Source organism: Enhydra lutris, unplaced genomic scaffold, assembly GCF_002288905.1.
Source record: "Enhydra lutris kenyoni isolate GAN:26980312 unplaced genomic scaffold, ASM228890v2 scaffoldscaffold5, whole genome shotgun sequence".
Classification (NCBI taxonomy): Eukaryota; Metazoa; Chordata; class Mammalia; order Carnivora; family Mustelidae; genus Enhydra; species Enhydra lutris.
Genome location: NW_019154089.1, coordinates 44,459,869 through 44,474,132, shown reverse-complemented (window position 1 = coordinate 44,474,132; position 14,264 = coordinate 44,459,869). Strand labels below are relative to the sequence as shown.

Below are 14,264 nucleotides of genomic sequence, written 5' to 3'. Positions count from 1 at the left end.
GAGAATTTTTATTTTTGCCACCGTGTTTTCTTTCCCGCTAGATTTAACATCATCATTACCCAAACTCAGGCTCCACCAAGCAAATACAATAATAACTCTAGAAACATCTTGGTCAACTAGAGCATTCCTGTCCCCTAATAATCAAGACCCTGGATTCTAAAAACAGATTTGCCTGCTACCTGAATGTGCTAATGTGGGTTTACCTGTTTGTCCCTCAATTTTTCCACTTGTAAAAAGTGTCAAAAGTTTATTGTGTACCTGAATGAATTGTTGTGGGGATACAATGAAATAATTGGTAAGAGAATCTGAAATTTTTCTGTTAAGTACTGTTAGTCTTTTTCCTACTTACTTTCTTCTCCTACAAATTCAGTATATCATCTCTTGTAATCAGGAGATGTTATGTCAATGCATTTTAAAAAGATAGTGTAAAAATGAGTGTTATAGAAAAACAGAATAATCAAGTTGAACTTTGAAAGTTCCATGTCTCAGTGTGATTATAATAGAGACTCAGCTTTGTCCTGAGCTCAGTATTTTTTTTTTTTTTTATCACTTTTTAATGCCTACTGGGAGATTGCAACTGACAGCAGAAAGAACATGTCTCCCTTGGTTTCTGCTGTTTCCAACATTTCTTACTTGTTGAGTGAACAAAATCTTTTTTGAGAAGAGTTGGAGTTGTATGTCAGAGAGACCCTCTGAATCCTGCAATTGCTATTTTCTGATCATGTGACCTTGGAAGAATTATGTAACCTTAAGTTTTGGTTTTTTCTTTTGTAAAATGAGGATGATAATTCTTTCAACTTCCATGAATCTCATGGGACTGACTTGAGTAAAGTGGATGTTATGGTCCCTGGCATTTATAGCATCAGGGGTTGGCTCCTTTACAGCGTTTGGTCAGGTCTAGATCCCATTATAACTGTTTAAATTTAGGTACTTTTTAATGCATTCGTGCATGCTATCAAATCCAATCCCCCCCCTGAGTTTTCATAAATGGTATAATTGCAAGTACAAATTAAGATATTTAATTTGTTAATTTCCCTAATGGATGGAAACATATATTGAAACATTCAAAGAAGAAGTCCTACTGGTCCCTCCATTGTCTGAATTTAAAATTGTTATTAGGAAATCGTGTTTCCTCAAGAGAAGTTCTCCCTGTGGTAATAGACTGGATGTTTTGATAGTCTGTCTTTCTCTCTTCTCTTCTCTTTCTTTTAAAAAGATCATGTATCTGGGCTCAGGTCTCTGCTGTGTTGGTGCCCTGGCCGGCCTTTCCACCCAGGGAACAGCTCGTCTTGGCAATGCATTGGGCATGATTGGGGTGGCCGGAGGCCTGGCAGCCACCCTCGGAGGCCTGAAACCATCCCCAGAACTGTTAGCTCAGATGTCTGGAGCAATGGCTTTGGGCGGTACCATTGGTAAGCACTTGGTGGAATTCTGCCTTTATGGGAATACATGCCCATTTTTTAGCTCATTCTTTTGACATAGTTGATCTACCTTCTCAATGTTAAGGTTTGAAAATGTTTATATTTTAATGAGAATTATACCAACTATGGTTGTTCACCAAAATAAATACATTATACACAAATTATATTATTCATAACTTTCTAATTAATTTGTTAATTTTTTTTTCTATGCTCTTGAGATTACCCATATTATAGCTCTTTTTAGACACATTGTATGAAGGTGGGCTTTTGTCCATCTCTTCCCAACTCCATCTTTAATGACATACATTGGTAGCTTGAAATTGACCATGGTGGTTACATTTATACCATGGAAATCAACAAATGTTACAAATCTGGGTTTCATTTATTGTTTCATTGATTGTCCAGACATAAGAAAGAGATGGAGTAAATATTAATAGTGCAGCTTAAACGTAAAAGTGTGCTGTGACTGTAGCCATTACTTTGTAAATATCACCAAAAAATGAGCAAATATTCTTCCAATGTTTAAAAACTATTATCAGAGTCAAGGTGTTGCTCACATTGTTGACAGTGAGTGAGGTTCTCACATATATCTTGTTTCACTTTCGTCTTACTTGTTAATGCAAACAAAAATGTCAGCCAACATTCCCGTGGGAACTACACTAATTTCATCAGTTGCAAACACGAGATTGGTAACAGATTGAAGAGTTTGGCATTGGTAACAGATTGAAGAGTTTGGCAAAAGTCAACAAAAACACCCCGTGAAAGTCAATTGGCAATATGGAGTTTACCACAGAGTGTATCATATATTTTATTATTTGAAAATTATATGCTACTTTATATCATTAAAAACTTAGGTACACATTTATATAACCACATGTTTTTATCCAGAGAAGCTTGTGGTATATTTACCAGTGTAACAGTAGCTTTAGGCCTTCTTTCATACTTGCCCCCCAAGCTTTGTGTCCTTTCCTGATGATCCCTGGAGAGGATCAAGGACCATGTGCTGTAAGCTCATGACAGGAGGACCTCTAGACAAGATCTTAGCAGATACTCTGAGGCGCACCCCTTCTCTGTCACCTGCCTAGAGCCATGTAGCTCTTTCACAGTCCTCATTTGGGTATTAACTACCCAGGTATTTGCATTTCTTTACCTTTGGACACAGATACACCCACCTGAAAGCCCGGCTTTCCTATTCCAGCTGTTTCTCCTGTGTTCTGGAGCAAGGGGTTGGCTTATGGAGAAGAGCGCTTGGGTTATTCATGCTGTGGGGAGAATGTGAGGGTTGGGTTGGAGCCTCAGGTAATCTGAAGAAGTGTTAGGGAATGTTTGCAGGTTGTGATGGAAAAGGCATGTGTTAATGTTGTATGTGTGGGTTTTTGGAGTTGGACCTTGGTTAGGTGTGTTGAAAACACCTGCTATTTTTAAAGGGTACATAATCAGTGTCCTTACCTTCTGTACAGTCCCTGTAAGAGAATATTTAGCCCAGACTAGGAAGCAGATAAATACTTATTAGGGGCAAGGATGGAAAACCTTAAATGTGGCCTTTTTTTTTTTTTAATTGAGGTATAATTGGGGCATCTGGGTGGCTCTGTCGGTCGGTTAAGCATCCGACTCTTTGATTTCAGAATAGATCATGATCCCAGGGTGGTGAGATCGAGTCCTGTACTGGGCTCCATGCTCAGCGTGGAGCCATCTTGGGATTCTCTCTTTCCCTCTCCCTCTGCCCCTTCCCACATGCATGTGTTCTCACCAAAAATAAAATAAAAAATATAAAATTGAGATGTAAAGTTGACATAATATATTAGTTTCAGATGTCCAAATTAATAATTCTCTATTTGTATATATTGCAAAATGATCACAATAAGTCTAGTAAGCATCTGTCACCATACATAATTGCAGAATTTTCTTTCTTATGATGAGAACTTTTAAGATCTACTCTCTTAGTAACTTTCAAATATGTGATACAGTATTATTAATTATAGTCAACATGCTGTATATTATATACATATGACTTCTTTTATAACTGGAAGCTTCACCTGTTTTGCCCACCTCCCATCCCCTGTCTCTGGCAACCACCAATCTGTCCTCTGTATCTATGAGCTTGGTTGGTTGTTGTTTTTTTTTTTTTGTTTTTTTTTTTTAAGATTCTATTTATTGGGGCGCCTGGGTGGCTCAGTGGGTTAGGCTGTTGCCTTCGGCTCAGGTCATGATCCCAGATCCTGGGTTCAAGCCCCACATCGGGCTTTCTGCTCAGCGGGGAGCCTGCTTCCTCCTCTCTCTCTGCCTGCCTCTCTGCCTACTTGTGATTTCTCTCTGTCAAATAAATAAATAAAATCTTTAAAAAAAAAAGATTCTATTTATTTATCTGAGAGGGAGAGAAAGAAAGAGAGAGAGAGTGAGCAGGGGGAGGAGCAGAGGGAGAGGGACAAGCAGACTCCCCACTGAGTGCAGAGCCTGATTCAGAGCTCAATCCCATGACCCCGAGATCATGACACGAGCTGAAACCAAGAGTTGGTTGCCTAACTGACTGAGCCACCCAGGTACCCTGGTTTGGTTTTTTTTATTTTTAGATTTCATAAGTGAGATCATATGATACTTGTCTTTTTCTGTCTGGCTTATTTCCCCTAAGCATAATACCCTCAAGGTTCATCAATATTATTGCAAATGGTAAGATTTCTGTCTTTTTATGGCTGAATAATATTCAGGTGTTGGCTTTATTGTCGTTGCTTCTCAGAGGTCTGTTGAGTTTTAATTTCTCTTTGACCTGCATTTCCCACAGGACTGACAATTGCCAAGCGCATCCAGATTTCTGATTTACCTCAGTTAGTTGCTGCTTTCCACAGCTTAGTAGGCTTGGCAGCTGTGCTCACTTGTATAGCCGAGTACATTGTCGAATATCCACATTTTGCCATGGACGCAGCAGCAAATCTCACCAAGATCGTGGCCTACCTCGGTACTTACATCGGCGGTGTCACGTTTAGTGGCTCTCTTGTTGCCTATGGAAAATTGCAGGGTAAGTGATTCCATATGACGAAGGAATCGCTGTTGTTCAGGGGTCTCAAGGGTCCGTTTCAGTTTCAGAAAATGGCTTCATGGTAGAACCGTTAGGTGAAGAATTTGCATAGCACTCGGAAATACATAAATACATAAACATATAAATTATGAATATATAAAAGTTTGCTTTCCTGAATGATCCTTACAGATCTAAACGTGGAACCTGTTCTTCTGCAGACAGCCAGTGGAGGAAATAAGTGCACAAAAATTTGTGTAGAGGGACCAGTTGACAATTGATAATACGTGTGAACAAAACTCCGTCTTCCTCAATCCTTAGTTAGAGATGCCTGTTCACAGAAATGAACTTGATACGTTTTCCAGAGTAGAGAGAAGCTTGTTTGTGTGATCACCATACAGTACTTATTTTGAACACAGACACATTTTTCGGCTCTGGCTTGCCATCTTCTGCTACTGCTGAGGTCAGCCATGAGATTGGAAGTGGTGGGGGGGAAACCCTCCAAATCTCACAGAGGCTGTTTTCAGTGTTTTCGTGAATAATTGAGTCTATAGAGAAACTAGTTTGTGATATAAAGATCTGGTCTTTGCCTCTGAGTAATCAAGCCATTGAAATAGAGAACTTCCATGAAACTTAAAAGTCACAAAAGAACTTCAAGCCTCCAATGCCCTTGTCTCCTGCTTTTGTTTTCAAAAACAACTAGCAAACCAGGGCTCTGCTCCCTTGGGCTCAGTTGATAGAATCAGAAATGTGAATGTGCTAGGACTCTGTTTTGAAGTTTTAAATAAATGAAACCACACTTAACAACTTCTGTGTTGGTCATACGGGAAAAATGTAATTTTTTAAGATGCTAGGACAAAGAGTAAAGAAATTGTTGTATGATCAAAGTAAAGAACAGTTAAGTTGAGCCATACTTTTCCTACTTCTGTTAACATTTGTTACGTGTAAGAGCCCTAATTTGCTTTTATGTTTCAGGACCTTTTTTCCCCCCTGATATTTAATTTTGATAGTTTAGGATTAAACGGCGTGCACTTAAGACTGTATGTGTGTGTTTGGCGGGGGGTGGTTGGTGTTCCATGACATGTGCTGGCTTCTGACAGACTTGCACTTGGTCCTAGGTATCCTGAAATCCGCCCCTCTCCTTCTTCCTGGAAGGCACTTACTTAATGCGGGCCTGCTGACGGCCAGTGTGGGAGGGCTAATCCCATTCATGATGGACCCTAGCTTTACCACCGGCATTACCTGTCTGGGCTCTGTGTCGGCTCTCTCTGCTGTCATGGTAAGAAGTTGGGGCAGACGGCACGCCCTCAGTGAGGAGCTGAGTGCAGTCTAACCATGTCTGTAGCTCTTCAAGACCATCGATGCAATAAACATGTCTCAGAGTGATGCTACACGTTCTTCTTTTTAGAATCTGGCTAATACAGGAAAGTGTAAGAAGGAAGCCACTGTTTCTCTCCACCGAATGGTTCCTCTCAAAGTTGTCGGGTGACATCTTTAGTGCTCTGGGGTGGATCACTGGATCGATGGGAATTTTTAAAAGCCAAGTGTTTCTATTCTTTTCATTAGGTGCCTACTTACTGTGACGAGGCCCACAAAACAGTGCTTTGGGTTGTATGCAAAAAGCATCAGATACTCCTTGCGTATTAGTTATGCTCTCATTTACTGGAAGCTGTGGTACCAAGTTAAAGAATTATGTAAAATGAGATGCATTAATAAACCTTGTGTGTTCAGTGGGGGAAGTCAGGGAAGCCTTAATGATCAGTATGGTCCTCCTCTCCCGCTCTCATTTTTGTGTTTAGTATATTGATACACATGGTGTTCTCTAGTTGTCTGTGTGCCCCAGTAGAAACATTTTATTATACCAGTGTACAGTGCTTTGCAAAGCATCTGTTATCCATGGATTCCTTCATGTTTGTCTAGCCTGGAGTCCACATTGTAGACAGGGTATGTGTTTTAGGTTTTTGTTTTTTCAAAGTTCTTATTTATTTATTTGACAGAGAGATGGGGAGAGGGAGAGAGAACATAGGCAGGGGGAGCAGGGTCCAGAGAAGCAGGCTCCCTGCTGAGCAAGGAGACTGGTACAGGGCTCGATCTCAGGACCCTGGGATCACACCCTGAGCCGGAGACAGATGCTTAACCAACTGAGCCACGCAGGTGCTCAGTTTTTAATTTAAAAATTATTTTAAATAATTTAAAAATTTAAATAATTTAAATGATTTAAAAATTATTTTAAAAACTGCCAGTTTTTAAAATAATTTGTATCGCTTAGCACAAAATTAGACATACAGTAATTGCTTATCAAACACATACTGGCTGCTTGGCTCAAGATTTACGATGTTAAAAATGATACTTATTTTTATGTAATGCTAAGAGGCCTGATTTTGGCAGAGAAACTTTAGAAATCTGAAAAGTAGGGGTTCCTGAGTGGATCAGTCAGTTAAGTGTCTGATCTTGATCTCAGCTCAGGTCTTGATCTCACGGTTGTGAGTTTAAGCTCCATGCTGGGCTCCGCACCAGACATGCAGCCTACTTAAAAAGAAAAGAAAAGAAGTGTGAAAATTAACTTAAAATTATTTCCATTGACTGCTGACAGTCCATTTTTTTCCCGGTGTATGTAGCACTGGTTTTTGTTTTATTTGAAACAAAATAAAAATGGTTTTGATATTTTTTTAATCCAGTAAAGCATAATGTCTCAAAATAAAACCAACAGCATAGAAAAGCAAAACTTTAAGAATTACCATTTTTGAGAAGAGATGAATTTGATATTTAAGAGGTACTTTGTGCTTGTATGAGAATGAGTAAGATAAAATGTTTTGTGGACTATTTTAATGGCTTTTGACTTCATTAAGTGGTACATGAATGCATTCACATCTGAAACTCAAAATACATAGGTAGGTGTATGTGGACTAAAAAGCAAAAATCTTTCTCCCCATCATTCTTTTCCCTTTCCGGGGTTTGGTGATTTGGGGTTGCATTAGAGAGACTGTTATATTCCTCCAAAGAGTATTGGTCATTATTTTTTACCTGTTTTTGTAGGCAGCTAACTTGGCTGCATTCAGATTTCAGATCTGGCTCCCTTATGGTGGGGGCAGCTGAAACCTGTTACTACTTTATCCTTCACAGGTTTGCTTGGAGTCAACCAGAGTTTTGGGCAGAGTTCATACATAAAATTTGGGGCTCCCTCTCTTTTGCCTGCCCCTTTGCAATTTCCCTTCTCACTTTCCAGCTGCTGTAGTCACCCTAAGTCCTATCCTTGGATCTTCAAACTAGCAAGACTGTGGGCATATATTTTGGATTTAGCTATTTCTCTTGGCACCACTGGGCCTGCCCTTACGTTAACACCATAAAAACTGGGAAATTCACTTAGTGCTGCTACTTTTTTCAAGTGCAGACCCCTCTCTAGTTTCTGCCTGCTTTTCGTCACTGCCTGTTATGGATTTAGGGCTATTTCTGGGGGTGGGGGATGGAGAGGAAAGTGGTTCAGTGCTTACCTGTGTTATATCTGTGGGAGAAGTGATCAGATGGGAGGCACTTAGTCATTACCAGCCATGGAACTTCAAGGTAAATACATTAATGGGAAAACCAGAATGATCAAAAACCAAGATGTCCAATGTCAGAGGTTTTAATTTTATTTTATTAATTTTGATTTCCACTTTGGATTTCATCCTAGGGTGTGACGTTGACAGCGGCTATCGGGGGTGCAGACATGCCTGTGGTCATCACTGTGCTGAACAGCTACTCAGGCTGGGCCCTGTGTGCGGAGGGCTTCCTGCTGAACAACAACCTGCTGACCATCGTGGGGGCGCTCATCGGCTCCTCGGGGGCTATCCTGTCCTACATCATGTGTGTGGTAAGAAACTGGTGTTTGAACAGAAAGGGAATGCTGTTCTGAAAATAAGGATCTGTTTGTTATTTTACTTGCAGTCAAAAACGACTCTGTCAGTTCTTATTTTTCTTCAATAGAAATGTCCGAGTGTTTCATTTGAATAAATTTATAAGACTGCTTTTAAAGTCCCCAAGTGTAGATAATTAGGAAAATTAAATATCAAGCTGAAAAAATCTGGCTCCATCTGGAGATAAGCACTTAAGATTTTGGTTTATTTCTTTCTATTCTGCGTCTTTCTGTATTACGTATCTGTGTATTTACTAGTCTGATCATATTATATGCTGTTTCAGATTTTATTTTTTTCTTTCTTTTTTTTATTATGTTCAGTTAGCCAACATATAGTACATCATAAGTTTTTGATGCCGTGTTCAACAATTCTTTAGTTGCACATAACACCAGTGCTCACCACATGTGCCCTCCTTAATACCCATCACCCAGCTACCCTCACCCCACACCCCCTTTCCATTTTATTCTTTTCATCTTACTATAGACTTGTCATTTTCTTATTTAAAATGCTTTTAAAATACCATTTTAAGGCACTTTCTACAAATCCATCATTTGGATATATACAATTTATTTAATATTTCCCTAATACTCTACCTTTTATGTTAGAGTTTTTAATTTTTCTCTGTCCATAAATATATGTTTGGCACTTCTGGTTTTTGTCTTCGGATTGATTCCTCGAAGTGAAAGAGGTTTGCTCAGTTTTCTCGGCTCTTTCTGCTTATCACCGTGTTGTTTTGGGCGAGCTTGCTCCAATCTACACTCCCACGGGTCATCTGTGAAGGTGCCTGTCTAAAAGTTCTGAGGTCAGCATGATTTTTTTTAAAAAAGAGAAGAAAAAAAATCAAGAAAATAAATACTTCCTGGCTTCCTTTTTGTTTCTAGTTCTCTTCTGGATGGCAAGAAGATAACCTGCAAATAATTAAAGGTTTGATTAGGAAACTTTTTTAAATGGTAGATAACTGTTTTCTAAATGATAGTTCTGAATGACTGCTTAAGGGGAAGCGTACAACGGAGAGACGTCAGATCATGACTGTGCTGGTTAATCGTTCAAGCAGAGAAAGGATACTTCTTCCACCTCCATTCTTTTATTACAATATTTAAAAAGCCCCTTATTTTATTTTATATTTATTTTTTAAAAAAGATTTTATTCATCTGAGAGGGAGAGAAAGGGAACACAAGCAGGGGAAGGGGGTGGGGAGAGAGGGAGAAGCAGACTCCCCACTGAGCAGGGACACTGACTTTGGGCTTGATCCCAGGACTCGGGGATCATGACCTGAGCTGAGGGCAGCCGCTTAACCGACTAAGCCACCCAGGTACCCCGAAAAAGCCCCTTATTTTATAATTCAGAATTCCTCATATATATTAATTGAAAATCTCTTTGTAAATTGAATACTTTGTAAATTGAATAAAAAATCAGTTTTCTTTGGCCATTTTGTAGAACAAATGATTTGATAGCCCCAAGGAAGAGGTTTTAAAATAAATCTCCCAAGTTGGTCAGGGAATTTGGAAAGGGGGGGTTTGTATCTCCTATTTCAAAAGTTTCAGGCTTTGGGGTTCTAAAAAACAAATGTTATAAAGAAGGAAAAATTTATTCAGTTGTATTAGACATAGTTTTCTCTAAAAATGAACTTAAAAAAAAAAGGTTTTTGTTTTAATTCCAGTATAGCTAACATACAGTGTTGTATTAGGTTTGGGTGTATAATATAGTGATTCAACAATTCTATACATTACTCAGTGCTCATCATGATAGGTTTCCTCCTTAATCCCCATCACCTACTTCACCCATCCCCCCCAACCCGCTTCCACTCTGGTAACCATCAGTTCTCTATAGTCTCTTTCTTGGTTTGTGTCTTTTTCTTTCCTTTGTTTGTTTGTTTTGTTACTTAAACTCCACGAATGAATGGAATCATATGGTATTTGTCTTTTTCTGACTGACTTATTTCACTTAGCATCTAAAAACTAAATCAGAAGGGGAGACAAACCATGAGAGACTGTGGACTCTCAGAAACAAAAAGGTTTTTGGAGGGGAGAAGGATGGGGGTTGGGTGAACTTGGTGGTGGGTATTAAGGAGGGCACATATTGCATGGAGCACTGGGTGTGGTGCATAAACAATAAATTTTGGAACACTTTAAAATAAAGTAAAATAAAATAAATTTTAAAAACACGAACTTTTAACACTTCATTTGACTTTGCTTCATTTGGTGAATTAGAATGACCAGCAGGGGGCAGCAGATTTTCATTATTACTTTAACTTGTGGTTGGTCAAAACTCTGATTTTAAAATTAAATGGGAGGATTTGAATTTTAACAAAGCAAGTGGCGTACTGATATGGAGAGAGCTGAGGACCTGTGTCTAGTTCTTGGAGTGTCATCACAGGTGCCTTCTTGCCTTTAGTGTTTTTTTCTTAAATGGTTTTACTTAGGTATTTGTAGTATTTCCCAAATTTGTCTTTTTTATTTCCTCCCCCCTTCTTCTTTACCTAGTTTCTTTTATTATTGTCGGTTATAGTAACTACAGACACTTATAGTAGCAGTTCTATGACAGTAACTAGAATAAGGTAGTCAGAGGCACTTGCTAAAAAGACTTTGTCCTGCGTGTATTTCTATAACTATACCCTCTTTCTCTTATTCTTTCCTTTCATATTTCTTGATCTGTTATCTATATTTCTTTTTTTTTTTCTTTCTATTTCCACCACCTTAGGCATGCCATTTACTGGCCACATACCATAGCTATTTTTTATTCCTGTACTCTATAATAAAAGTGTTCTTGTAGCTCTCTGTGACAATACGTGTCATCCTGATCAGACGGATACTCCGTTTATAATAGCATCTTGTATTAATTTGGATTTAAAGACAGTTGAAGCTTTAATTTTTAAAAAAAAATACTATTCAGTTACAAAAGTAAAAGATGTTTAATGTGGGAAATGTGGAATAAAGTAGAGGAGGATAAATAAGTCATTTGTAACGCCATTATCACTTAACTCTTAAAATTTAATATTCTAATTCCAGTCTTTGTTCATAAGCCTATATTCAAATATATTCTGTTTTGTTTAATTATATCACTAATAATTAGTGTTTTTTTTCCCCTTCAGTGTACCTCCTTGTGCATTTTGATTATTTCCTTGGGAATGGAGTAAGGGCTTTTTGTTGGCTGCTGATATTGATGAATTGATTTCCAGAAAGGACTCTCCAGCCCGAGCTCTCACCAGCGATGTGTGGGGTGCTCGTTTTCCTGCATGCTCACCCTTCCTCCATCTTATTACAAAACAAACAAGGCCAACAGCAAAAACCAGTCTGCTGTATTTTTCAATTTTGAAGATAGAAATTTTCCTTCCTTCTAAATTGCCCTGATTTTGACTTTTCACATTAATCTTCATTGATTCTTGGCTTGTGCTTCTTTATTATAAGAAATTGTTTCTTCATGGCTTTAGCAGCTCAGAGTGGTTTATGATAATAATGAAAATGAAATAGCTTCGTGTAATTGGGCATAGTAGCAGGCATTAATATACTGTAGGCATTAACGCTGGGTGCTTTACAAATATTAGCTCATTTAGTCCCCACGCTAATTCTGAAGGTAGAGAATACTATTCTCATTTTGCAAGAAAGGTATTTTAAGATGCCATTAATGATTTGCCTTTGTGTTTGTGAAGGCTGACCATGCACCTGGCACAGTCATATGAGTAAATAATTATTAAATGAACATTAAATGAATGTTTTATTTGTTCATTTCATATTTTGGAATCTTCTCTGGATAGGCTGTGGTAACAGATGTACTGCCATATATCAGGATCTGTTGATAATACTAGTATGCTTAGTTTTGTTATTTTATTTTCTACTGAAGAAACATGCAAGTCCAAACCAGAACAGAGTAGTTTTATTATGGGAGAGGGAATGGAATGCTCTCCGAGTGGCTAATCAGTAATCCCTAAAATTGAATTTTTGTTCTGACAAAGAATTCTTTTGGGTGTCTACTAAGCCACACGCTATGGTTATACAATATCCAGTATTAAACTGAAAAATGTCTCGAGTGTCCGGACAACCAACTCAAATGAATGACTTGTTTTATGTCCAGATGTCATATAGACATTAACCTCTTCACGATTCTATAGTCCCTTTACTTGAGATAGTGTCCAAAGTGCCTGGGAAGTAGAGGGCTTACAACAATGGGACAGCATTTTCAAACCAAATTTTCTGATTTTTGCGCTTTGTTACTTGTTTCCAAATGAAAATAGAACAGAAGGAAAGTGGGTCAAAACCAAACCAATACTTTTTTTTTTTTTTTTTTGCTTTGCAGTCAATTATTCAGCACCCACAAAACACTGAAATGAGAGGTGATAGTAAATAGAGTATATGGTATTATTTCTTTGGCTTTGTCTATTTTATGACCTTCCCTTTGTTTTCAGACTCTTTTCTTAGAGTTTGCTTGGAATTACGTGAATTAGGGGTCTCTTTAATGTAGCATACAATTTTCATTATAGGGCTTAATGACTTAAAAGGAATAGTCTTGGACAGTGTTGCGAATATTTTGTCTTGGAAGCTGGGAACTTCTCAATCTGTGGATCAGTGCTCACAGGATAGTCTCATTAATCACTTAAGCAAGCAGGAAAAAAAAAAAAAGGAACAGAACAAAGTCCTAAACCCTAAACATTTGTTGAAAATACGATGTCGCAATGGTAAATTCAGAGATGAAAAATAATCCAGTTTTTAAGAGACCACATGGAATCAGCTTAATGATGATATAATTGTGGATATGTGTTCAACAAGTTGACTTTGATTGTTAAACTACTGTGTGGTTCCTTTTTTTTTCTCCCGAAGATGCCATTAGAATAGTGGGTAATTAAATGTTCTCAGAAATTCTTTTCTTCTCCTTCATTCAGTTTTATAGGGAAGGAAGAATGGTTCCATTTATTTATTTATTTATAAGCTTTTATTTCAATCCTAGGTAGTTAACACAGTGCAATATTAGTTTCAGGACTAGAATTCAGTGATTCATCTCTCACATGTAACACCCAGTGCTCATCATAACAAGTGCCCTCCTTAGTCCCCATCACCCATCTAGCTCCTCTCCTGCCCACCTCCCTCCATCAGCCCTGTTTGTTCTCTCTCATTAAGAGTCTTTCATGGCTTGTTTCCCTCTCTCCTTTTTTTTTTCTTTTCCTCCTTCCCCTGTGTTCATCTGTTTTTCTTAAATTCCACGTGAGTAAAATTGTATGGTATTTGTCTTTCTCTGACTTATTTTGCTTAGCATTAGCTGTCTAGATCCATTCATGTTGTTGCAGATGGCAACATTGCTTTCTTCCCGATGGCTGAGTAATACACCATTGTATGTACATTCCACTACTTTTTTTTTTTTTTAATTTCTTTTTAGTGTAACAGAATTCATTGTTTATGCACCACACCCAGTGCTCCATGCAATATGTGCCCTCCATAATACCCACCACCTGGCTCCCCCAACCTCCCACCCCCCGCCCCTTCAAAACCCTCAGATTGTTTTTCAGAGTCCATAGTCTCTCATGGTTCATCTCCCCCTCCAATTTCCCTCAACTCCCTTCTCCTCTCCATCTCCCTATGTCCTCCATGTTATTTCTTATGCTCCACAAATAAGTGAAACCATATGATAATTGACTCTATCTGCTTGACTTATTTTACTCAGCATAATCTCCTCCAGTCCCATCCATGTTGATACAAAAGTTGGGTATTCAGCCTTTCTGATGGAGGCATAATACTCCATAGTGTATATGGACCACATCTTCCTTATCCATTTGTCCGTTGAAGGGCATCTTGGTTCTTTCCACAGTTTGGTGACAGTGGCCATTGCTGCCATAAACATCATACCACAACTTCTTAATCCATTCATTAGTCGATGGGCATTTGGGATCTCTTCTTAGTTTGGCTATTGTAGACATCTTGCTGTAAACACTGGAGGTTGTATATGTCCCTT

The 14,264-nt window shown here is 38.4% G+C and overlaps 1 protein-coding gene across 4 annotated transcripts in view; it reads left to right on the top strand.

Annotated features, from left to right (window-relative positions):
* The window catches only part of LOC111141000 (NAD(P) transhydrogenase, mitochondrial), a 98,857-nt gene that overhangs the window by 53,652 nt on the left and 30,941 nt on the right, over positions 1 to 14,264 (top strand). For all 4 annotated transcript variants that reach the window (XM_022493307.1, XM_022493308.1, XM_022493309.1 and 1 more), the window contains 4 exons: positions 1,217 to 1,412; positions 4,201 to 4,434; positions 5,550 to 5,710; positions 8,102 to 8,281. In XM_022493307.1, the coding sequence (XP_022349015.1) occupies positions 1,217 to 1,412; positions 4,201 to 4,434; positions 5,550 to 5,710; positions 8,102 to 8,281 (771 nt within the window). The remainder of the gene's footprint in view (positions 1 to 1,216; positions 1,413 to 4,200; positions 4,435 to 5,549; positions 5,711 to 8,101; positions 8,282 to 14,264) is intronic.